This window comes from Callospermophilus lateralis, chromosome 3 (assembly GCF_048772815.1).
Source record: "Callospermophilus lateralis isolate mCalLat2 chromosome 3, mCalLat2.hap1, whole genome shotgun sequence".
NCBI lineage: Eukaryota > Metazoa > Chordata > Mammalia > Rodentia > Sciuridae > Callospermophilus > Callospermophilus lateralis.
Genome location: NC_135307.1, coordinates 48,337,664 through 48,365,165, shown reverse-complemented (window position 1 = coordinate 48,365,165; position 27,502 = coordinate 48,337,664). Strand labels below are relative to the sequence as shown.

The following is a 27,502-nucleotide window of genomic DNA, read 5'->3' as shown; positions in this document are numbered from 1 at the left end:
CTGTTCACCTCCGCCTGCTGCGGGACTCCTGGAGAGTTCCCATTGGTTGGGAAAGTGTAGTAGGAGGGAATTCCGGGGGAGGAACTTGCTCTGGGGTTCCGGGAAGACCGGGAGAACGCCACGTGGGTGGATCAGCAATCTTCCCGGGCGTGTACAGGGTATTGGCGGCTATTTCAAAAATAAAGTTTGTTCCTGCTTGAGTGGCTCGTGATCTTGTGCCCAGCCAGACTGCAGCAATTGGTGGCCCATACGGGGACTCCTGAAGCTTGGAGGTGAGTAAAATTGCTCGCCCCTGAGGGAAGGCGACAGAATGGGTGACCATTTCAAAAAACAATGTGTTCTTCTTTTGATTTACTTTGTTTTTGTTTCAAGCTGCCTATCCTTAGAATTTTCTCAGGCAAACTGAAAAACATGGTTGGCTCAAGGTTTGAAGTTGTTCGGCCCTGAGAAAGAGAAAATTGATACAACTATTCTTTGCTCCGTTTTTGTTTCTTTCAGTTTCAGTTTTGTTTTATGTTATCTTATTGGGTTGCGTTACCTTTACAGTAGATTAGAAACTAGTAAAAAATAAACCGAAAGACTGTTAAGTAAATTATTAGAGGTCCAGACTGTGGTAGAAAACATGTCAGGTCAAGCAAAAGACAAGGTCTCTCGAGTTAGTCAGACAGAGGAAAATTTGAAGAAAGAAAGCTTAGAGGAAAAACAACCATCAGGCGGGGAATTACAACAGGAGGCTGCTACTAACTCCGTTCTATCACCAGAGGGCGTAATTCAACCAACAGCTCCACCTACAACTGAGCGGCCCTCAACTCCCGTAGTTGCTGGACAAAATCCTGAGGCAGGACCCCAAAGATTAGCATGCCCTGTACTTCAGCAGGCAGGAGGGAAATGAATTCACCGTGCTTTAGATTTCAAAACAGTAAAGCAATTAAAGGAGGCTGTAACAACCTATGGCCCGCAAGCACCCTTCACCATAAGTATGGTCGAATCTATTACCAACTTGGACATGACACAAGCAGATTGGGCTAACATGTGTCGATCTGTGCTAAATGGAGGACAATATTTGTTATGGAAGGTTGCCAATGAGGAATTTTGCACGGACATAGCTAGGCGAAATGCAGCAGCCGGTTACCCTCAAAGAAATCTAGAAATGTTGTTAGGAAAGGGACCTTATGAGGGTCAATGGCAACAAATTGAATATGATCCTGGTGTATACGCACAAATTGCTGTAGATGCGGTTAGGGCATGGAAAACTTTACAGGGGCATGGAGATTTACAAGGACAGTTATCTAAGGTAACACAAGGAACTAATGAACCTTATGCTGAATTTGTAGATAGGCTTATTCAGACAGCTTCTAGAATATTTGGAGATACAGAACAGGCAATGCCATTTATAAAACAACTGGCTTATGACCAAGCAAATCGTTGCTGCAGAGAGGTCATTAGACCATGGAAACATGAAGATTTAAACACATATATTAAATTATGTAGAGACGTTAATGAACAAGGGCAAGTCTTAGCAGCAGTACAACAGGCTTTAGATGCCAGGCCAAAAACATGCTACAATTGTGATCAAAAAGGACATTTTAAAAGGAGTTGCCCCATAGGAGGAGGGTTTAACAAAGCTAGGTATCAAAGGAATAGAATACCAGGTATTTGCCCACGATACCGTAGAAGGAAACATTGGGCTAATGAATGCCATTCTCAAACCACCATAGAGGGCACTCCGTTATCAAAAAATGGACAAGGACCAAGTGTTTACCCACGATATCGTGGAGAAAGGCATCAGGCTCCATTGCCAAAAAACGGACTGGAGGGACCAATGCTCCGGGGCCCAAAACCACAAATATACGGGGCAATGAAGGAACCCAGCAGCACCATCAAGGTAGTGCCCAGGACACATTATCCATTAAATCCCTCATCAGACAAACTAGTGGGAGCGCAGGGTTGGACATCTGCGCCTCTGCAAGAGCACTACTAACTCCAGAGATGGGAGTTCAAATCATTCCCACAGGAGTAAAAGGACCTTTTCCCCAAAAAACAGTAGGCTTATTATTGGGACGCAGTTCTTCTACACTAAAAGGACTTATGATAAGTCCCGGGGTAATTGATCCCGATTATGAAGGTGAAATAAAAATTATAGCTAGTTCTCCAAAAGGTATATCGGTAATTTCAACAGGAGATAGAATAGCATAATTATTAATAGTACCCAGCCTACATGATAAATTTTCCAGTCGTACTGTAGAAAGAGGTACCAGGGGATTGGGCTCCACAGGTGTAGATTGGGCTATGCTGTCTTTAAATTTAGATTCTCGCCCCATGCTAAAACTAAATATTCAAGGAAATGAATTTAATGGGCTGCTGGACACAGGTGCTGACTCAGAATCATATCTCGTCAAGAATGGCCAAAACATTGGCCATTACAACAAGCGACTCAAACGCTTAGAGGCCTAGGAGTGGTGACTAATCCCCATAGAAGTGCAATGGTATTAGATTGGAAGGATCCGGAAGGATGTGAAGGAACTATACAGCCCTATGTATTGGATCATCTTCCTATAAATTTATGGGGACGAGATGTCCTAGATCAATTAGGTTTGACGTTAACAAATAACATCAGTCCTAACGTGCCCACTACTAGGGCTAGACAAGGCTTTAGGAAAGTAAAAGATTAAGAGAACAAGAACAAGGTATGACAGCACCAATTCAAATAGATCAAGAAATAAATAGACATGGATTGGGTTTTCAAAAAGGGCCACTGAGACAATCAAAATTACTTGGAAATCAGACCAGTGTGGGTCCCTCAGTGGCCCCTGACTAAAGAAAAGATACAAGTAGCCCATGACCTGGTCAAACATCAATTAGCAGAGGGACATATACAACCTTCTGTATCTCCCCATAATACTCCCATTTTTGTCATTAAAAAGAAATCTGGTAAATGGAGATTATTACAAGATTTAAGAGCCATTAATAATGAGATGGTTATTATGGGACCTGCTCAATCAGGGATTCCCCAATAGTCTGCTTTACCAAAAACCTGGTTTGTTTTAGCTATAGATATTAAAGATTTTTTTTTTTCAATTCCAATTCATCCTGAGGATAATCCACATTTTGCATTTACTATCCCTGCACTAAATCATGAAGGTCCTGATCAGAGATATGAATGAAAAGTACTCCCTCAGGGGATGGCTAATAGTCCCACTATGTGTCAAATTTATCTTAACAAAGCAATCCAGCCACTTAGAAATCAAAATCCTGAACTACAAATATTGCACTATATGGATGATGTGTTATTGGCACATAAAGATAAAAACACATTGCTAGAATGTTATGCCACACTTACAAATTTATTAAAAAATTATAATCTAGAGATAGCAATAGATAAAGTACAATTAAATCTTCCAATTAATTATTTAGGAGTTCTATTATCGTCAACCATGGTCCGTCCACCAAAAATTCAAATACGAGTAGATCAACTCAAATCACTTAACGACTTTCAAAAGTTATTGGGAGACATAAATTGGATAAGGCCTTATCTAGGCATACCAACAGGAGAGCTAGGACCTTTATTTGATATCCTAAAAGGTCCATCAGATCCAAATTCACCCCGCATGTTAATGCCTGAAGCAAGAAAGGCATTAAAAATCATTGAAACATATATGGAAAATATGCATTTGGATAGAATTGATATAAGTTTGCCTTTATTATTTATTGTACTACCAACAAAAAATATTCCTACAGGAGTATTTTGGCAAGAAGGTCCATTATTGTGGATACATTTATCTTATTCTCCTAATACTATTCTTACTAGATATCCTGAGGATGTAGGACAATTAATACTCAAAGGAATAAAAGCAGCGAAGGGAGTGTGTGGAATTTCTCCCAATAAAATTATTTCTCCATATACTATGGATCAAATTGACGAGTTAGCTAATGAGTTAAATACTTGGGCAATAATCATGTGTAAATCTAATGTTTCATTTGATAATCACTTACCATCTAATCCTTTGTTGTCTTTTTGGTCTAAGCATCCTGTAGTTTTTCCAAAAATGACGAGAAAAACCCCTATCATGAATGCTCCAAATATATTCACTGATGGGTCAAATAATGGTACAGCAGCAGTAGTTACCCCTGATCAAACTTTTACATTTTTAGTACCCAAACAATCAGCTCAAAAGGTAGAGCTTAATGCAGTTTTACAAGCTTTTTTTGATGTTTAAAGATTCTGTATTTAATTTATTTTCTGATAGTCAGTATGTAGTTAATGCTATAGTATCCCTTGAAGATGCTGGTAGGATTTCCCCTTCTTCTACTGTTTTCTCTTTGTTTTCCACTATACAAAGTCTAATCTGGGACAGAAAAGATCCATTCTTTATAGGACATATCAGGGCACATACAGGATTGCCTGGAGCCCTTAGTTTGGGCAATGAATTAGCAGATAAATCTACACATGACATACATATTTTCTCCACAATAGAAGAAGCTATAAATTTTCATAAAAGGTTCCATGTAAATACTAATACTTTACAAAAGCGTTTTAAAATAACTAAAGAACAAGCCAGACATATAATAAAACAATGTCAAAATTGGGTGACCTTTTCACCACAAGTTAATCTTGGAGTCAATCCTAGAGGACTGATACCTAACCATATTTGGCAGATGGACATCACACACTTGCCAGAATTTGTAAAATTAAAATATTTGCATGTTACAGTTGATACTTCTTCCGGATTTTTGATGGGCTCCCTTCATGCCAGAGAAAAAACTAAAGATGTTATAGCTCATTGCTTACAAAATTTTGCCACTGTGGGCGTTCCTAAACAGTTAAAAACCGATAATGGTCCTGGTTATACTTCTACCTCTTTTAAACAATTTTGCTCATCATTTGGTATTACTCATATAACAGGAATCCCATACAATCCACAGGGACAAGGCATAGTTGAAAGAGCTCATCAAACTATTAAAACATACTTATTAAAGCAAAAAGAGGGAATTGGAAAGGGGTATATATCCCCCAAAGATAAACTCAAAATAACCCTTTTTACTCTAAACTTTTTAAATTTGGATTCATCAGGACTTAGTGCTGCGGAAAGACATATGTATCCAAAAAATGTACATAAGCCTAAGGTACTTTGGAAGGATATTCTAACAGGACAATGGAAAGGTCCTGACCCAGTGATTGTCTGGAGTCGGGGCTCTGTTTGTGTGTTTCCACAGGGAGAACAGCAGCCGATTTGGATTCCAGAAAGATTAACCAAAACAATTTCTACAGATCAAAAAGAAGATGATTTGACTCAAATCTATAAAAGCTGATATCCAGAACTCCAGCTTGGCTATTCTTACATCTGCGACAGTGATTAACCAGGATGCTTTTTTCAATATCTATTTTATTATTGCTTTTTCCCACATCATAAAATTCTATTTTATTTTTGAGCTCATATAGACCTAGGTTAATGTTTTTCTGATCAGTTTTATTTTTTGAATGTGGAGTTTTGAAACATTACAATGGAGATTTCACCTAGGTAAAGCTACAAGGCCTTTACTATTGTCTTATGTGTTGTATGTTATGTGTGCACACTTCTGTTTTGTGTTGTATGTCTGTATGTGCATATGTCCATATATCATATATGAGGAGCGCTCATGAATAAATGGATCCGAATTTTTTTTATTATTCACGTGATTTTAATGGTTTAATTTAAATTGGGTAAACAGCTGTTACTGTTTTAATATGTGTACAAATAAGCAGGTTAACAGATCTGTTTGTTTACTTTCACCTTTCCTTTTCATTATATTTAATAATTCTGTTCAGGATAATGTAAATTGTTCTAAAAATTGTGTTCTTAGTACCTGTTGAAATGTTACTTTTTTTTTTTTTAACATCATTGTCAGAATTCCTATTTTCATCCCAGTGCCGGTGAAGACAAAGATGAAACCAGACTACAACTTCTTCGATAATTATCACAACAAACTGTATAAACTGATACATCAATGAATAATAACTCAACAAGTAATGCTCAATCAATGAGTCGATTTATCTTGGGAGGAAATGGACATATTGATAGATTCCTCTGCTTTGAACTGCTTACAGAACTTGCCTGGACTATGTATCACTTGTATGCACTGTGATCTATCTGTTGATGCAGCGAATTATGGTAATGCTGGCGTATCTTTGCTGATGTGTCACCAGTGATGCAATTTTTCCTAAGGAGCCGTCAATTGATTTGGTGTCATGACATTTCTGTATCCTCCTCCCTTCTACTAGTGATGGTCTAATTTGGGGGGCCAACAAAGGTGAGGCAAAGAACCTCACCCCCCACTGGCACCAAGGCCAAATCTGGGGGCCAACAGAGGTGAGGCAAAGAACCTCACCCCCCCACTGGTGCATAGGCCTATCCACAAGTATGGCTATATGCTGGACCGGTAGTCAGTGACGGGTATGATCCAATTGCAGTGGTATCAACCTAAGACAGGAGGCTGACGCCTAAAGGTCAGTTTTCCGATGACGGGTAAAAACCATATGTTGAATTGGACAAACCTAACAGGCACGGTCCCTAGCCACATTGCTTGTTGCTTAATTAAACAGAAGGGGGGAGATGCTAAGAGCCACAGCCAATTAAGATGATGCATGGCATTTTTGATTGAAAGGTGATGCCAGCTAGCCATTGAGATGATATGATTATGTTAAAAATTACATTCATATGGATACCGGACTCCTGCTGTTCACCTCGGCCTGCTTCGGGACTCCTGGAGAGTTCCCATTGGTTGGGAAAGTGCAGTAGGAGGGAATTCCGGGGGAGGAACTTGCTCTGGGGTTCCAGGAGGACCGGGAGAACGCCGTGTGGGTGGATCGGCAATCTTTCAGGGCGCGTACAGGGTATTGGCGGCTATTTCAAAAATAAAGTTTGTTCCTGCTTGAGTGGCTCGTGATCTTGTGCCCAGCCAGACTGCGGTAGCTGAGGACATGATTCTATATTTAGAAGATCCAAAAAAATCCACCAAAAAATTTCTAGAACTAATAAAGGAATTCAGCAAAGTAGCAGGATATAAAATCAACAAGCATAAATCAAATGCGTTCCCAAACATCAGTGATGAATCCACTGAGAAATTAGGAAAACTACATCATTCACAATAGCCTCAAAAAAAACCAAAAAAACAAAACAAAAAAACCCCTTAGGAATCAATTTTATAAAAGGAGTGAAAGATCTCTACAATGAAAACTACAGAACACTAAAGAAAGAAATCAAAGAAGACCTTAGAAGATGGAAAGATCTTCTATGATCTTGGATAGGCAGAATTAATACTTCCAAAATGGCCATACTACCAAAAGCATTGTACAGATTAATGCAATTCTTATTAAAATCCCAATGACATTCTTCATAGAAACAGAAAAGCAATCATGAAATTCATTTGGAAAAATTACAGACCTGGAATAAAGTCAAAGCAATCCTTAGCAAGAAAAGTGAAGCGGGAGTCATCACAATACCACACCTTAAATTACACTACAGAGCTATAGTAACTAAAATGGCATCGTTTTGGCACCAAAACAGACATATAGACCAATGGTACAGAATAGAAGACAAAGAGACAAACCTCACAAATACAGTTATCTCATACTTGACAAAGGTGCCAAAAAATTCACTGGAGAAAAAGAGAGCCTGTTCAACAAATGGTGCTGGCAAAACTGGAAATCCACATGTAGCAAAATGAAGTTAACCCTCTATCTCTCACCCTGCACAAAAATCAATTCAAAGAGGATCAAAGACTTAGGCACTAGAACAGAGACCCTGTGCCTAATAGAAGAAAAGGTAGGCCCAAATCTTCACCATGTCAGCCTAGGATCTGACTAAAAAGACCTCTAAAGTGCAAGAAGTAAAATCAAAAATCAATAAATGGGATGCATTAAAACTAAAAATCCTCTTCTCACATTATTCACATCAATAATGTGAAGAAAGAGCCTAGAGAAGGGGAGAAACCTTTGTCACATACACCTCAGATAGAGCATTAATCTCCAGGATGTATAAAAAACTCAAATAACTCAATGCCAAAAATACAAATAACCAAATCAATAAATGGGCAAGGGAACTAAACAGACACTTCACAGACGAAATACATAAAATAAACATAAGAAAAAATATTCAACATCTCCAGCGATTAGGTGAATGCAAATCAAAACTATTCATTTTGTGAGATTTCATCTCACTCCAGTCACAACATCAATTATCAAGAATACAAGCAACAATAAACGTTGGCAAGAATGTGGGGAAAAAAGTACACTCATACATGGTGGGACTGAAAATTGATGCAATCACCCTGGAAAGCAGTATGAAGATTCCTCAGAAAACTTGGAATGGAACCACCATTTGACCCACTTATCCCACTCCTTGGTTTAGATCCAAAGGACTTAAAATCAGCATATTACAGTGATATAGCCACATCAATGTTTATAGTAGCTCAACTCACAATAGCTACAATATGGAACCAACCTAGGTGTCCCTTGATAGATGAATGGATAAAGAAAATATGTTTTATATATATATATATATATAAAATGGAATGTTACTCAGCTTTAAAGAAAAAAATTATGGCATTTGCTGGTAAATGGATGGAGTTAGAGAATATCATGCTAAGCGAAATAAGTAAATCCCCCCTCCCCAAAAAGACCAAATGTTTTCTCTAACATACAGATGCTAATTCACAATAAGGGGGGACACTAGTGAAGAATAGAGTTTTCTTAGATTAGTTAGAGGGAGTGAAGGGAGGGAAAGGGAGGGAATATGAGGATAGGAAGGATAGTAGAATAAGACAGACATTGATACTTTACGTATATATATGACTGCATGACTAATGTGATTCTACAACATGTTCAATCAGAAAAATGAGAAATTATACTCCATCTATGTATTATATATCAAAGTACATAAATGCATTCTAGTGTCCTGCATAACTAATTAAAACAAATAAAAAAAATTTTTAAGGCATTTCAGAAAGAATAACAACAAAAAAGATTGCTATACCAACAAAGCTATTCTTCAAAGAAGAAAAAAAAAAACCTTCTTATCACCCACGTCCCTCAAGGGCCAAGGACTGGGTTTCTCTTCCATGGGATGGGCTGGCTGAGAAATAAAAGCTAAGAAAAGTAGAACGATGAAATGACCACAGAATACAGAAAGTAATTTTCAAAGAGGGGGCAGAGACCAGCAGCTGACCAGAATGGTCCAAATTCTAAAAAGGAAAGGAGCCCATGTTTGCTGTATTTATATCAGAAGACATCAAAGATATTCTATGGAAAGTTCTTCACCAAAACAGGATAGAGGTGGGGGCATATAGGCTGCTCAGTTCCTAGCAGGTCACATCCATCTCCGGTGCCATGCAGGACCTTTCTGGGCAGAGTTGCAGGGGAGTTCACTTGTATCAGGCGGTCTCTCCTGGTGGGACTGTCACTGGAAGTTCTCAATGCCAGAGTCTACCCCTTCTGAGATAAGCATAAATAAAAAAATTTATGACTACTAAGCAGCATTGCAAAAAATATTAATATTAATAATACTTGGGTGATTTCAACACACCCCTCTCACCATAGATAGGTCACTGCAACATAAAATGAGTAAAAACATCAGATCTAGAGAATGGACCTAAAAACCTAAAAGTCTAGGTTATAGCTCAGTGGTTGAGCGCTTGCCTAGAACATGTGAGGCACTGGGTTTGATCCTCAGCACCACATAAAAAATAAATAAATAAATAAATAAGAGTATTGTATCTATCTACAACTAAAAAAAAAAAAAAAAAAAAAAAAAAAAAAAAACTTTTTTAAAATAAATAAAACCTAAAAGACATCTATAGAGTATTTCATCCAGGGCTGGGGCTATAGCTCAGTGGTAGAGTGCTTGCCTAGCATGTGTGAGGCACTGGATTTGATCCTTAGCACCACATTAAAAAATAATAATAATAATGAAATAAAATAAAATAAAGGCATGCTATCCATTTACACCTATAATTTTTTTTAAAAAAAGAATATTTCATCCAACAAAGGCAGAATTCACTTTCTTCTTAGCTGCTCATGGAATATTTTCCAAACTCAATATATTTTAGGTCACAAAGTCAGTCTTAGTAAATATCAAAAAAGAAACTGATGTAATCCCTTGCATCTTATCAGAGGTCACAATGAAATAAAATTTGAAGTCAAAGAAATGAAAACTACATAAACACATGGAAACTGAACAATACATTTTTGAACAATGAGTGAGTCACAGAAGAAATCAGGGAGAAAATTAGGGAGTTCTTAGAAACTAATAAGAATAAAGATATAATACACTAGAATCTCTGGGAGACTATGTAGGCAGTTTTAAAAGGAAAGTTTATAGATATGAGCAGATATAAGAAGAAACCATTCCAAAACCAGAAGAAAGGATTAATTAAGATGAGCACTTGAATTAAATTAAGTAAGAGAATTAACACAAAAGCTCAATATAACAAAGAATTGGTTCTTTGAACAGATAAACAAGATTGATAAACTCACAGTTAAAACTAACCAAAACAAAGAGAAGACCCAAATTAATAAAACTAGAGATGAAAACAGAAAGTACAACTGAAATCCGTCAGTAACTATTTTGAAAATGTATATTCCAATAAATTGGAAAACCCAGAAGTAACAGACAAATTTACAAACACCCATACAACTTACCAAAATTGAATGCAGAGGATACTGAAAATCTAAACAGACCAATAACTAATAATAAGATTAAAGTATTAATAAAAAACCTTTCAACAATAATAAACTTAGGACCAGAAGAATTCTCAGCTAAATTTTTTCAGAACTTTAAAGAATTAATGCCAATGTCCTTCAAATTATTCCATGAAATGAAAAGTGTGGTGGGGGAGAGCACTGCCAAGTTCATTCTATGAAGGCAGTATTACCCACACACCAAAACAGATAAGGGTTTGTCAAGGAAAGAAAACTACAGCCCATTAACTTGAAAACATAGATACAAAAATGCTTTTAAAAAAAACTAGCAAGTCATATTCAAAAACACATTAAGATTATACAGCATGATCAAGTTGATTTTGTTATAGAGATGCAAGGATGGTTTGACACACAAATCAATAAATGTTATTCACCATATATACAGAATTTAAAAATCACATGATTCATCTCAGTAGATGCAGAAAAGCCTTGAATGAAATTAAGTACCCACTCAGGATAAAAACACTGAAGATACTAGGGACAGAAAGATACACATTTATAACACACCCAAAGCCAACATCACAGTAAATGGAAAAACTGAAAGCATTTCACCTAAAATGAAGAACCAGACAAGGATGAGCACTCTCACCAGTCTTACTCAATAGAGTACTTGAAATTTTAGCCAGAGCAATTAGGCAAAAGAAGGAAATAAAAGGGATACAAATAGAAAAGAAAGAAGTCAAATTATCACTATTTGCAGATGAAATCCTTTATTTACAAGATTCCAGAAACTTCACTAGAAAATTTCAAGTACTGATAAATTCAGGAAAATAGCAGGATACAAAATCAATATATCAAAAAAGTAGTTTTTCTATGCACAAATAATGAATCTGCTGAAAATCATGCATCAAGAAAACGATTCCATTCATAATAGCCTTAAAATAAATAAATAAACAAATAAGCAAGCAAGCAGGGAATAATTCTAACCAAGGAGATGAAAACCTCTATGATGAAATTATAACACATTAAAGAAAGAAATCAAAGACACTAGGAGATAGAAAGACCTTCCATGTTCATGGATATGCAGCGTTAATAGTTAAAATGGCGATATTACCAAAAATGATCTACAGATTCAATGTAATACCCATCAAAATACCAATGATATTCTTCACATAACTAGAGAAATCAGTCCTAATATTTGTACAGAAGAATAAAAGTTGCAGAATATCCAAAACAATTCTAGGCAAATAGAAAGATGCTGGAGACACCACTATATCCCATTTCAAATTATGCTACAGAGCTATAGTAATAAAAACACCACTATACTGACATAAAAACAGACACACAGACCAATGGAATACAACAGAAGACACACACACGAACTCACACAGATAGTCACCTGATCTTTGACAAAGGCATGAAAATATGTTGGAGAAAAGAGAGCCTTTTAAACAAAAAGTCTCAGTGCTGAGAAAACCAGATATCCATATGTAGATATCCTATTTCTCACCCTGCACAAAAGTCAACTCAAAATGTGTCTAAGACATAGGAATTAGACCAGAAATTTTGCAACTGCAAGAAGAAAACATAGGGTCAACACTCCAATATACAGGTTCAGGCAACAACTTCCAAAATAGGACTCCAAAAGCTCAGGAGATGATACCAAGAATTAATAAAGATGGTGTCATTGAATTCAAAAGCTTCTACACAGCAAAGGAAACAACAGAATGAAGAGTCTACAAAATAGGGGAAAAATCTTTGCCAGCTGCTCTTCTGACAGAGGATTAATATCCAAAATACATAAAGAATTCACAAAACTTAACACCAACAAAACAAATAACCCAACCAATCCATGGGCAAATGAACTAAACAGCCATTTCTCAAAAGAAATATACACTGGCCCACAAATATGAAAAATGTTCAACATTTTTAGCCATCAGTGAAAGGCAAATACGAGATTTTATTTAACTCCAATTAGAATGGCAATCAGCAATAATACAAATAGTAATAAATGCTGGCAAGAATGCAGAGGAGGGGGCTGGGATTGTGGCTCAGTGGTAGAGCACTTACCTAGTATGTGTGAGGCACTGGGTTCCATTCTCATCACTACATTTAAAAAAATGAAAAAATAAATAAATAAATAAAGGTATTGTGGCCATCTACAACTAAAAAAAAAAATTAAAATTAAAAAAAAAAGAATGCAGAGGAAAAGGAACATTCAACCCTGTTGGTGGGATTGTAAATTAGTATAACCAGAGGAAAAGGAACATTATACACTGTTGGTGGGATTGTGAATTAGTATAACCTCTATAGAAATCGGTATGGAGGTTCCTCAAAAGACTAAGAACAGAATCACCACATGACCCAGGTATATCACTCCTCAGTATTTATCTAAAGAATTAAAGTTAGACATGATAACAAGAAATGCATAAACATTTTTATAGAAGCACAATTCACAATAGCCAAGCTATAGAACCAGCCTATATGTCCATTAATGTATAAAGAAAATGTGGTATTTATGCAAAGTGGAGTTTAAGTCAAAAAAATAAGAATGGAATTATGTCATCTGTAAGGAAATGGATGGAATCAGAGAACACCATATTAAATGAAATAAGACAGACTCAGAAAGTAAAGAATCCTATGTTGTTTTAGTCAGTTTTTTCACTGCTGTGACTAGAAGATCTGACCAGAACAATTTTAGGGAAGGAAAAGTTTATTTGGGGGCTCAATGTTTCAGAGGTCTCAGTCCAAAATTAGCCCACTCTATTCTTTGGGACTCAAGTTGAAACTGAACATCATGGCAGAGTGTGTGGCAGAGGGAAGGAGCTCACATGATGATAAGAAAGCAGAGAGAAAAAGAGAGAGACTCCACTAGCCTCATACAAAATATATACTCCAAAGTCATGCTCCTAATGCCCCACCCTCTCCAGCCATACCCAACCTGTCTTCAGTCACCATTCAATTAATCCCATCAGGGAGTGATTCACTGATTAGGTTGAGGATGTAGCCCAGTCATTTCTCCTCCAAACCTTCTTGCATTGCCTCACATTTGAGCTTTTGCCCCCACATACAAACCATAACATACATTTTTCTCTCATATGTAGAAGTTAGAGAAAAAAGTGGGGGAAAGTGATAACTTGAAAAAAGAAGGTAGACTAGTAGAGGAAGGAGGAGGGGAGGAAAAGGGGAGATGAAATTGACCAAATTGTTATGTGCATGTTTGAAGATATCACAATGAATCCCACCATTATGTATGATTTTGTGTTAGCTTTTTGTCACTGTGATCAAAATGCTGACTGGAATAACTTAAAGGAGAAGTTTATTTTGGCTAACAATTTCAGAAATTGAGTTCATGGTTGGCTGAGTCCACTGCTCTTGGCCCCAGTAAGATAGAACATAATAGAGGAAGGGCATGGCGGAGGGAAACTGCTCAGGACTTGGTTGCCAGGAAGTAAGGTGAGTAGGGGAAGGGATGCAGGAAAGAACCCTTCAAGGACACTGATCCCAGTGACCTACCACCTCTAGCCATGCCTCACCTGTGAATAGTTACCACCCAGTTACTTCATTTAAACTAGGATAGACTAATAAGGTTACAGCTTTCATAATACAATCATTTAACCACCAAATACTCCTGAATTAACACAGAAGCTTTTGGGGGAAACCTCAGATTCAATCCAGAACAAAGTATAACACACCCATAAAAATTAAATAATAGTTGACAAAAATAGACTCCATAATTACAAAGGGAGAGTTAACACATAATAAAATTCCAGTAATTACTATAACAAGTACATACAGATACATACACACAAACCATTAAGGGAAAAGATTTTAACAACAGCATTAACAAACTTTACTTAATAGATGCATATAAAGCATCATACCCCCAATATTACTCCCCCCCACACACAAACACACACACACAAAAAGAGGATAAAAATAAAAAGTAACTATACACAAGGCAAGTACTAACAAGTTCCAATGATCATTCAATTAAAAACATTTTGACGGTAGTTACACAGTGGCTCACTTTTCATTTATTCATCAAACTGTCCATATATTTTATATACTTCACATGAAATATATTTCACAATAATTTTTCAAATGGTAATTGATCTATACCATTTTTACATACTCATCTATTTTTTCTTTTCAGGTTTTCAAAACTTATTCCACAGCAAAAAAAAAAAAAATCTTCAAGAAAAAAAGATGAAGGAATCAGTATGCTTCAACAGGAAGCAATTAAGCAAGATTCAAAGTTCCATTAAAATGAACCCTGATATACTCTAGATTTTAAAACTTATAAATCCAAGCATATTGAAAGCATTTCTCAAAGCAATATTTGTACATAATCAAATCATCCCAGTGCAGAACTGCAAATAACCAGATGCTATCTGTATACAACTGAAATAGTACAAATCTAAATTAAAATACTTTCAATATTGACAATATCAGAACCAGAGGTGCTTACACCATTGGCCAAAAGCAGTTCTGTGGTAAATTTGTCCCATTAGCCATCCATTTTAGTCAAATACCAAACCAACCAATGATTCAAAGTAATCATTTATGTTGCCAACTTAGAGATAAAATTAAACTTTATAAATAGGGGATTTATAATTAAGTGGTTAAAATTTAACATTTCAGGATATAAAAATAACATATACTCAAACATATTTAAAGTGATACATGCCAGGTATGCCCATAGTCCTTGCTACTTGGGAGGCTGAGGCAAAACTGCGTGAGCCCAGTTGTTGTCCAGGTTGATTAACAGAGAGAGGCCTACCTCAAAAACAAAAACTAAACCCTAAACGGATTTAAACCATAGTCTTAAAAATATCAAGTGAACTATTTAATTAGAATTTTTTTCTAAAATTAATAAGAGTAGTGCATTAGTTATCTATTGTTAACACATTATCTCACCCAGAATTTTATGTAAGAAAAGTTTAAGGAACACAATCCTTTGGTGGTAGAAGGTGGTAACTGTCTTAAGTCTGTATCTGTTTAACAATCAAGGAAGACTGGCCTGTAATTCCAGCAGTTCAGGAGGCTGAAACAGGAGGATCACAAATTCAAGGCCAGTTGAGCAATTAAGGGAGGCCTTAAGCAACTTAATGAAACCTAGTCACAAAATAAAAAACAAAAGGGGCTGGGATATAGCTCAGTGGTAAAGAACCTCTATGTTAAATCTCTAGAATCTGCCCTCCCCCGCAAAAAAAAAAAAAAAAAGAAAGAAAGAAAAACTTATTTATCCATATCAAAGAACACTGATAGTGATTATCCCCAAATCTCATTAATTTGAGCATGTCTAAATATATACTAAATTCACTTCTATAAACTACCTAAAAATAGAAAATGTTAGCTGAAAATATTAACTTAGATAGTATTCAAAGGAAATTTTTGGTGGTACTGAGTAAAAGGGAGGGAGTTCAGGTTATAAGATGTATTTAAGGAAGAGAAGACCTTCATCCTAAGCTGGGTGAGTACCACAGTGGGAACTTCAGGGACCAAACCTTTGACTATTGCTTCTCATATCATGAATACATTCAATAAGATAGAAAAATTTAATCAAACCATTTCAAGATGAGCAATATTTAACTCAAACTATCACCAAAGCATATTATACATTTTTAATAATTTTATTCAAAGTGTCCCAAGCTGTTTGAATATCATCCTTTACTTTTCTAGTCTTTTTTCAATATCAAAGAAAGAGTTTATCTCTTTTCTCAGTTTTAATTTTCTTTTGTTCTTCAGATTTAAAGGGACAAAGAAGGTAGGAGCCATAAGAAAGTTCAGAAGTCCAAAATGGTCTCTTTAGACATAAAACTGATGAAAAGCAAAGACTGTTTACAGACTTTAAATTCAACTCCAAAAAACTGTAGCACATGTTGCTTAATACTATTATGTATTTTTACTTGTCCAATATTGCTCATGTCAGCTATTGATTTCACCAACAATCCATGGGCAAAGGGTTGAACACAATTTTTCAATAGAACAAGGGGTCACCAACTGAGGCCTAAAGCCCAGAGCTAGCCGACATACTGTGCTAATGTAATTAATTAGGAGTCCATTAGGCTGTGATGGCTCCAAAGCCTTGGTTCCTATGTAAGGAAAATCAAACCCAACTCAATGGAAGCAATAAAATAAAATTTAAGTTTATCCAATGGAAATTACCAACTAAGCAGCAGTGGCATACACTTATAATCCCAACTACTGGAGAGGCTGAGGCAGGAGGAATGCAAGTTCAAAACAAGCCTGGGCACCTTGGCAAAACATCGTGAGAAAATAAAATTTGAAGAGCTGGGGATGTTACTCAGATATTTGCTTAGCATGCACAAGGTCCTAGGTTCAATCCACAGTATCAAAAAAAAAAAAAAAAAAAAAAAAGCAGAAGAAAAAGAAGAAAAAACTATCAACAAACCTCTTACTAGAGACTGTCTACTTTAACCAATCAAAAACTTGCCTTACCTGGCTGCTTCCTCTAACTCTTTATAAACATTTTCCTACTTGAAATCTGGTGCTGCCCCATTCATGAATTCCTGAAAGCTCAAATAGACTAGAATTTTAGTGTGTCTACTTTATCTTTTTTTTTTTAACATTTATCTTTTAATAACTGTTTTTGTACAGTCTTTGAGTTTGGAATGGTTTTTATATTTTTAAAGGGCTGGAAAGGAAGAAAGGGAAGGATGCATGAAAGAAGGGGGGGAAATAAAAAAAGAATGAAGATAAGAATATGCAACAGAGACTGTTTTATGCCTGGAAAACCTAAAAATAAATCAGTAGTCCTAGCTTTGTATGGTACTGCACTAACACAAACTTCAAAGTGAGGATTGCCTGTATTTAATATCTTGCCTTTTACAGAAGTAGAGAATATGCAAATGATCAATAAATACATAAAGAGATGTGCAATAATATTAGGTCATTAGGGAAATTAGGGGGAAAACCCAATGTAATATCAATATATATCTATCAATGTGAAGTGTTACAAATATTTGGGGACAAAAGAATTCTCATACACTGCTAATGGGATGCAAATTAACACAATTTGAAACACTTTTTGGTGGTATATTCCATAAACAAAACATCTGCATATATATAACACAGCCATTTTACTACTAAGTATATACCCAAAAGAAATGTATACATAAATTCACCAAAATACTTATAAAACGTCATAACAACCCTTTTGATAGTAACCTAAAACTGAGTGTAATAATATGCAATATGAAAATGAAAAAGCTACTGCTATTTCACCCATATAAATCTCACAAATATAAAATTGAGGTGAAGCCAGACTCGGAGGACTATATACTATATAAATATTTTAATATAAAGTCAATAATAGCTGAAACTCAAATGTTAGAAGTTGAGATAATGGTTACCTTTGCTAAGCTGGCACCACAATGTAGGGCTTCTGGGATGCATGTACTGTTTAAGGTTCTTTCTTGATCTAGGTACTGGAGACAGGGGTGTGTACACTCTGAAATTCAATGAGTTGTACACATATGATTCAGACACTTCTATGTTTATCATACTTTTTAAAAACAAACACAGAATTTCTATGAACTCCATGCCTTTCAAGGAAAATTGTGTACTTCTCCATTCCCTTTTCTGATTTGTCATCATTACCTCTATCCAATTAGACAACTTTTACTACTCCACATAGAAAAATTGGCTTTGTTTTAATTAATTTTACTAATATACTATTGCACATGATACCCCGTGACTATATAACTGTCACTTTAGGTTAGTTCCATCCCAGACCCAAAGAGGAAACTTTACAAAGAATAACTTGTAATAGTATGTTAAAGTTACATAGTAAAGAAAAAAAGAACCTGCTTGAAATGCAGTTTTATTTGACCACTTGTTTTGGCTTACCTTTATCTACTGCTGTGATTCAACCCCCATAAAATGCTCAAAGGAGCTTTTCAAAAAACCTGTTCTTGAGGAAAGTTGTTCCTTTCCACCATCCCTGTCTAATCATGAGTCAATCTTGTGTTTATCCAATTCCTTCCATCCACAAGGCTTAAAGCACTTCGCAAATACTGCCGGGTGGTGTCACCTTCCAGTTAAATAAATATGGGCCCTCGGACGTCGTAACCCAAAAGAACTTTAACAGTATCTTTGTACAGCATGGCTCAGCGCACTTAAAAAAAGCACCGGATTGTATTCTTACTCACAACTTACAATTGTGAGAACCAAAATATAAAACGATTCAAGTGCCTGTCAAGGGCGCAGAGTAGATCAGAGGCTGAACCCAGAGGACTAGAACCCTCTAACTCCCAGGGGCTTAAGGGAAAAGCAAGCAAAACCCCTACACTTTTGAATAAATGCTCAGCTGCTGAAGTCCTGTAATAGCAAAGAAAGAGTTGTCTGTCACCTGAGAATCCCAGGACGCTGACCTCTGAGGGTGCCCCATCACTCCTGGGCACACGGGGCCAGCATTCACTGGGTGCGGATTCCGCGCGGCCCCTTCAGTTTCTCCAAGGAAGCTGCGGCCGGAAATTCCAAGGCTGGTTTCTGCCCACCCCGATCAGTCTCCAGTCGCCCAAAACTCCCCTCCACCCGGTTTACCTGGGATGCTCTAGGCATCACTCCGAGAGCCGACAGGGAGCACTCTCTCAGAGTTTCTCAGGCCGGATGCCCAACTACCGCGTCAGTCAAAGCCACGGACTCAGAGGCTCGGCCCGGAGGCGCGCGACCCCAAACGATCCAGCGGGGCGGGGCACCGGAGGGAGATCTAGCCAGCCGCACGCCGCGCGCGAGGGCCCGCAGAGACCGAGGCGGTGCGCACCGGGCATGCGCGAGCCGCGCCGCCGGGGCACGGGGCGGGGCCTCCCTGCAAGCCAGAAAGCTTGGCAAGTCCTCTCAGGAGCCGCGAGTGGACGGAAGGCTGGCCAGCTGTGGTTGTGGGGTCTAAGATCACTGGTGCGTTCCGGAACAGCAAAATAGTGCCCCGACAAAACCTAATCTGGTTGGAGGAAGGCGTAGGGAGGCTTAGGGAGACTTGGCGGAAATGTGTGGTTGTGTGTGTGGCTGGAGGGGAGAGAGTGTGGGAATAGAGAGTGTGGTGGAGGGGCCGGCCCTGTAGCGCAGTGAAGGTCGAATGAAAAGGGCACGGGCTAGCAAAAGTGACACCTAGGCCCTCTCCAAAAAACGCTTCAGGCTAAAATTTTGGAGCTGGTGGTGGAAGGAAATCTGAATTTTCACATTATGTGGATTCACAGAATGTTGAGCCTTCCAGAATTTAATAAAACAACAACAAAAAACAATTCGCCTACCACTCACTCTGTTGAAACAATAGAAAGCCAAAGATAACTTTAATTGTAGAATAATATTAAGAGTTTTATCAGGACCCATAAAATGAGCCGGTAGTGATTCAAAAGTGTTCCACAAATCAGAATTGCATTTATAAATATCTCTTTAACTCCTGTTACTCATTAATCTGTTGCACACACAAGTATTTATTCAGAACATATGTGCCAGGCACTCTTTGGGTCCCTGGATAAAGAATTTTTTTTTTTTTTTTTTTTACACATCCCCAGAGAATAGGGATAATATAAAGTGTTGATGGACCCCCAAGTTAGTGGTTAAATTTAATAAGAGGAACTTAGACTTTAGTAACTGTAAAAACCGTGTAAAGGGTTGGACCAAAAGAGGTTAAAATACATAATGTTGTTATTTATATGGTAAAGAATAAACAGTACTCTGGAGGGGTTTGTTATAGATTCAGCCTTGAAATGTTTTGTTTTTTGTTTTTGTTTTGGCTTTAGTTCTGGATTCAATCAGATATTTGTGGACACAATCATAAATATTTTGAGACAAAAAAAGAGGGGCTGTAAGTTTGTCAGAACAGAGACTCCAATCAAAAAGGATATTATAATCAGGAAAAATGACTTGAAGTAATGGTTAGTGCCAAATCAAATGATGTGTAATTAAAGGAGGGAAAGTTTCTTTTCTTACTTAAAGAAATGAGAGGGCCAAGGACTACAAAATTGAGAAAATTGACACCAAATAATAAATTAGGATGAATTTAGGTAAAGTGATAATAGCTTTTGTTGAGTAAAGATTCATTTTGCCTCAGTTTTTGAAGCCCATTTTCTGAATTTCTAAAATCTCCAGAGTAAAGAAAAAACTCTGTTTTCTTCAATAACCTGTTTTTTTTTTTTCCTTCTCTCTCTTTTATGTAATGAGTTCAAACTTTAGACCTAATTCTCCCTTATCCCATTTCCAATTTAGGTATTCATTAATGCTCTTTCTGCAACTTTTTATACCACAATAGGTAATTTTTCCCCACTCCTCTCCACCACTACCCCTATCCACATACACACATTTCTTCATTCTCCATCCTGCTAAGAGTTATCTGAAAAATGGCTTTGGATGACCTTGGGTGAGGAATTTTAAAGTATGAGAAGGACAGAATCAAGGGAAACTGGAGGAGTTAATGTCTCACTCTTCTTTAAGTATGGATAGAACTTAGCAAGGCAAAAAGGGAGTAAAGGTGCAGAGAAAATAGAATTCTTTGTAAAGGAATCAATATGGAGATAAGATACTTTTGGTAATTGTAAGCACTTTAGGATTACTACAATATGGAATTCAAGATGAAAAATGGTGGAAAATGAGGTTGTAGAGATTATGAAGTATTTCATTTTAGTACTCTGGTTCGATTCTATAGTTAATAGGAATTAAAAATTAAAGGTAATGATATAGTTAAATTTGTATTTTAGACCAATCATCAACTTGGAAGATATATTTCATAATCAAAATTCCCATGGTAGCAAGCCTTTTTAATCCAAGGTAAAAATGATAAAATGTATGCAGTAGGGCACGATAAATGGAAAAGAATGAATTGAAGAAGTAGAAAATAAAGTTTGACGATTTTAATAACAACTGAGAAAGAGGGAGTTCATAGAAGAATGAGTGAATAAGAAAGTTAATTTTTGGACAGAATGAATTTGAGTCATTGGGAAATTTAAGGGGAGTTCTTCAGCAGTCAGATGTACAATTTCATACGTAAGGATGTGTTCTGGACTGGCCTGGAGATAAAAATATTAAGAATAATTAACAGCAATTGTTAAAGCTACAATTAAAATTTTGAAATTCAGTCCCATAGCATTCTTATCTATCATGTAATCCTTTTATAAATCACCTGTCTAAAGATCATGATTCATTTTTTTAACTGACTTTTTGTTTTTAAATGCAGTACTGGGATTGAACCCAGGGCCTTTCACCTGTCAGGTAAGCACCCTACCACTGAGTGATACTCCAACCCCAACAGATTTATTTACTTATTTATTTTGGTGGTAGTGGGAATAGACTTATTTTTTAAAGCAGTTTTAGGTTTACAAAATTAAACAGGTTGTATAGAGTTCTCATATACTCCCCCTTTCCCCATGATTTCCCCTGTTATTAACATCATGCATTGGTATGGTATATTGGTTACAATTGATGAACTAATACTGATATTAAATTAACTAAAGTCCATGGTTTACATTAGGGGTTACTCTTGGTGTTGTATTGTTCTATGGAGTTCACCAACTGCATTATAATGTGTCCATTATTATAGTATTAGAATAGTTTTACTATTCTAAAACATCCCTGTACTCCACCTATTTATCTTTCCCTCCCTCCCCTGGAACCCCTGACAGACCTTTACAACCAGTGATCGTTATTATCACTATCATGTTTTTTCCTTTTTCCTGAATGTCATAGAATTGGTATGGTTTGTAGCCTTTTTGGACTGACTTCTTTCACTGATCAATATGCATTTAAGGTTCCCACATGTCTTTTTATGACTTAATAGCATATTTCTTTTTATTGCTGAATAATATTCCATTGTATGAATGTACTAAAATTTGTTTATCTACTTACTAATTAAAGGACATTTTAGTTTCTTCCAAGTTTTAGCAATTGGGAATAAAGTCACTATGGACATCCATGTGCAAGTGTTGACATAAGTATATAATTCATATGGGCAGCTACCAAAAGTTCAATTGCTGGATCATATGGCAAGCCTGTGTTTAGTTTTATAAGAAACTACCACACTGTCTTTCAGAGTCGCCATACTAATTGCATTCCCACAAGCAATTAACAAGAGTTCTTATTGCTCCATACCTCTGGAGGTTTGGGTTTAGGCATTTTCAAAGATTTATGGTGGTATTTCATTTCTTCAAATTCAAAACTCATGAGGCAGACCAAGCTTAACATATTCAAAATCAGAAAGATTATTGTGTTGGATCAGAATTAGGTGTAAGGCAAAATAGAATAAGACAAATACATAAAGGCATACCATTCTTATAGAACCCAGTAAAGACAATAATAAGTTTGATTTTATTCTTAATGCAACTATGTTTTTGGTTAGAACTATTGGATGGATAGTGATCCCATTTCAGAATTAGGAAATATAGGAGGAGAAAGGGTTTAAGGACTACAAGGTAGTTTGAGCTATCTATTCCTTCCTTCCTTCCTTTCTTTTTTTTTCTTTTTGATACCCAAGTGGAGATATTAACACAGATAATTTGTTATACAGTTCTGTGCCTCAGGGATGGTTTGATATTTCCATGGTTGGAAATAAGGCAGGTGGAGTCATCAGTGTAGGTACATCAGTGTAGGACTTGCATATGATTACTAGAGAGGAAAATATAGGTAAACAAAAGAAGAGAGTGGGATCCAGCCTCTGGAGGACTTCAGTCTCTCTATAGGTTAACTAACGGGAGAGGAACATTAGAGAATTATATAATAAAGGAAGAAGAAATCCAGGAAAGTACTGTGTCATGGTAGCCAAGAAGAGACAGTGCCTTAAGAGACTGGTCATTGTTTTCAAATGTTGCTGGAAGTTTCTCTAAAGTGAAGGCAAGGAAGTAACCTTTGGACTTTGCAATACAGCTATGATTGGTGACATTGATAAAAAATAGTTTCAGTGAATTGGTCTGATGGAAGATAGTTTAAAGTGGGTTTGAGAGAATGCCAGGTGCAGTGCACATGCCTATAATCCCAGCAGTTTGGGAAGCTGAAGCAGGAGGACCTTGAGTTAAAAGCCATCCTCAGCAATTTAGCAAGGTGCTAAAGCAACTCAGTGAGACCCTGTCTCTAAATAAAATACAAAATAAGGCTGAAAATGTGGCTCAGTGGTTGAATGGCCCTGAGTTCAATCCCTGGTATCCCTCCACTATCCCCGCCCCCCCAAAAAAAAGTGGGTTTGGGGAAAAAAAATAGGTGGTAAGGACATAGCAAATGCTGCACAGTCAATTCTTTCGATATTTCTGTGATAGACAACAGATAAATGGTATAACAGTATGTTTTCTAAGCAACAAACATTACATCTCTTTTCCTCCTATTAACAAAACTCCAGTTTTATAGCTAGTAAAGATCTATTGCTCTCACAACTACCCTGCTCCCTGCCTCAAAATTAGCCTCATCCCCTTATATTAACTCTGGGGTTCTTTTCCTGGTAATAGGACTAAGGGTAGCATACTATCTACTTCTAGCTAATGAGATATAGTATAATGGAAAGTCAAGTGGAGGACTACCTTTCCAGAATAAACAGAGCCTTGTGAAAAGAAAGGTTCTCTCTCTGACCTTTCTGTTTGGGATGGTGTAATGAAGCCATGACACCTGGCAGCCATCCTGATCATCCAGATGGAGGGTAAAGAGCTAGTATCTTAGAATGACACCTGGAAGAGAAAGGAAAAGATTTGGTTTGTAATGATATTGGTAAGCTGTTGTACCAGGTTTGGACTGCCTACTCTAACTTCTTGTATATGAGATTAAAAGCAAAAACCTTATTATTGAGACTCTTGTGAGTAGATTATCTATTATTTAGAGCTAAAAACTTTCCTGATAGATACCAATTGGATGACCATTATAAATCAGAAATACTTTCAACCCCAGTTAAAATATGGATGTCTGATGTCCTCTGTCCTAGCTTTTGATCATTTGGTCTGGAGTGGAGACTGGGAATTGATATATATATTTCACCAGATGAACTATACAGAAGGGATATTTTGTCTTATTGTTGTTATTTAAGATATAAGATATTCAAGCATATTTGTACATTGATGAGCCTCATCAGATAGAAAGTGAGAAGCTGATAGTATGGGATTTCCTATCATCATTTATGATTAGTAGAGAAGGGTAAATATATAACAAAACCTGTGGGGATAGGCTTTTTCATTATGTATTGGAGTAAATTTTGCATAACATTAACCATTTTAAAATTAATAATTCAGTGGCATTTTGTACATTCATAGTTTTGTGTAACCATCATCTCTATATAGTGTCAGAGCATTTTAACTACTCCTCTGTAGATTGTCAGAAATCTAAATGAAGTCACTTGTGTCCAACCTCAAAAATAGAGAAACAGGAGGTTATGAAGGAGGGCCCTCTTATATGCATAACTATGATAAAAACTATTACAAAGACTCCCTGTAGTAGTAACTTTTCCCAAGGACTTTCCAAACTGAAGCTTGTTACAGGAGTAACAAGAACAGATAGCTGGATGTACAAGAACACTTGCCTTACACACTGTCTCCACTAAGGATCTCTTTGTTTAAATAATAATAATAATAATAACATATACTTCTCTGTTTTGCCTTTAAAACTTTTCTCTTTTCTTGGTCTACTTGAGTCCCATGGTTCACTATAGCATGTGTATCCCAGATTATAATCCTCTGCTTACTACTGAATGAACTCATTTTCTTTGAGAGTCTCTGTTATTTAGGTTGATACCCCATAAAGAAACCTTGTACTCATTAAGCAGTTATTCTCCATTCCACCCTCCTCCTCACCCCTACATTCTGCTTTCTGCCTTCTTGGATTCATCTATTTAGATATCTCATATAGATGGAATCATACTATATGTGATCTTTCGTGTCTTAAAGGATTAGATACTTTATAGTTTCAAGTAATTTTTTCCCATTGTAACAGGAGGAAAAACCAAGAACCAGTATACATAGAGAAAGATGAGGGAATGTTATCAAGTAATAACAGAACAAAGGACTGCCTACTCTAACTTCTTGTATATGGTCAGGTAGAGAAGGATAAGCCTTTAAAGGTGATAAAGGAAAGAGCAGTCAAAAAATTAGAAAGATAAAAAATTTTAACAGGGAGTGCTATATATCAAAGAAAGAAGAGTTAACTGTAGAATGCTCTTGAGTGATCAAGCAAGATAAGGGCTTGAAAAAAAATGTCTATGTAGAGGAAGAAACAAAAGTTTAGGAGTCTGACTTTTTAAATAATAGCCAGGTATGGCAAAGTCAGAACTAAAACCCAGTTTGAGGTCCTCATTCTCTACTGCATTATCCTCAGTTCTGGTTTCTCAGCATAACTCTCATGATATGCCTGTACCTTCTTAGATTTCCCCCTGAAAATACCTTTGAAAATCTTTCTTACTGTCAGCAATGTCAAAGAAGCCTCTCCTTCTTTTGAACTTGGTCTTTACTGATGCTGTGCTTGGAAATATATACCCATTTTTATATTTTAAACATGATTTTAAATATTAAACAGTGAAGTATAAAGCACAGGGTACAGATCAAATCCTGCTTATGCTAAACCCCTGATTAAAAGCCTTTGATAGTTACTATCCTATGCTAAGGGATAACATCTAAATTTCTTAAGTCTTTTCAGTCTGTCCATAACCTGTATTCTAACCTCAGATTTGGCCAACTTCTTAAAAAAACGAAAATGATCCCTAGTCTAATGAAATGTTCAGATTTCACTACACTATTGTGCATCAAATGACTTCTGTGTTTTTCTTGTTGTTATTTCTTTTTGTTTCTCAGTCTCCTCATAGTCATTGAGTAGTTGTCACTTAATTTTGTGCCTGACACTAGAATGTGCAGAGAGGTAAATCAGTAAAAAGTTCTAAAAATTCTATGTGTCTCAGTGGCATCATGATTGTATAACAAGAGACTCAAGAAATTGGTCCTTCTAGTAAAACTCTTGAGCTAGCAAGAATTACAAGAATCAGTTCTTTTGGAACTCTAAGATCTACTTGCACAATTGCAGTATCTCCAGGGAGTGTGAATATGGCTGGTGAATTTCAGTTTTGCATAGCAGCATCTTTCCCCCTCACCCCTATTCCCATGGCAGGGGACCTTGGAGATAATGGGCCACATTCCTTGTAGAAATGGCTGGTAACAAAGCAGACAATAAGAACTTTGTCCTCCAAAAAATCTTGGTTGTGCATGTTGATCTGCCGTGTGGGCCACTGAGGGATCAGAAAAGAAAAGGAATGAAGGAAAATAAACAGAGCCTAAGAGACTTAAGAGAAACCATCAGGTTTATCAATTCATGTATCACATAAGTCCCAGGAGAAAAGAAATAGATGAGGAATGATTTCAATGAGTCATGGACAGATTATTCCTAAATTTGATGAACCTTGTTATGAATCCCCCACCCCAAATAATTTTATGTTAAAGCCCTAATCCTGTAGGGCTTTATTTTGAGTGTGACTGTATTTTGAGAAGAAGCCTTTAAGGAGGTAATTGAAGGGGGCTGGGGATGTGGCTCAAGCGGTAACGCGCTCGCCTGGCATGCGTGCAGCCCGGGTTCGATCCTCAGCACCACATACAAACAAAGATGTTGTGTACGCTGAAAACTAAAAAATAAATATTAAAAAAATTTTTAAAAAAAGGAGGTAATTGAAGTTAAATGCAGCAATAAGGATGGGACCTTAATATATTAATACAAGTGTCCTTATAAGAAAAGGAAGGGACACAGAGATCTCTCTTTTCATGCACACACTGGGAAAAGGCCACATGTGAAGTCATAGTGAGAAGGTAGCCTTCTGCAAGCCAGGAATAGAGACCTCCCTAGAAACCAACCCTGCTG

General features: G+C 36.7%; 2 protein-coding genes across 7 annotated transcripts in view; one reads left to right on the top strand and one right to left on the bottom strand.

Annotated features, from left to right (window-relative positions):
* The window catches only part of Mipol1 (mirror-image polydactyly 1), a 343,144-nt gene extending 323,710 nt beyond the window's left edge, over positions 1-19,434 (bottom strand). For 3 of the 6 annotated variants that reach the window (XM_076850217.2, XM_076850220.2, XM_076850222.2), the window contains exon 1: positions 19,247-19,434. Coding sequence is in view for 1 of the 6 variants with exons in the window: in XM_076850222.2 (XP_076706337.2) it covers positions 19,247-19,264 (18 nt within the window). In the remaining 5 variants the exon portion in view is untranslated. The other 3 variants (XM_076850214.2, XM_076850223.2, XM_076850216.2) reach the window with 2 other exon arrangements.
* Positions 19,435-19,539: 105 nt separating this feature from the next.
* Positions 19,540-27,502, top strand: part of Slc25a21 (solute carrier family 25 member 21) — a 502,454-nt gene continuing 494,491 nt past the window's right edge. The window contains exons 1-2 of the mRNA XM_076850212.2: positions 19,540-19,600; positions 21,876-21,910. The gene's annotated coding sequence lies outside the window, so the exon portion shown is untranslated. The remainder of the gene's footprint in view (positions 19,601-21,875; positions 21,911-27,502) is intronic.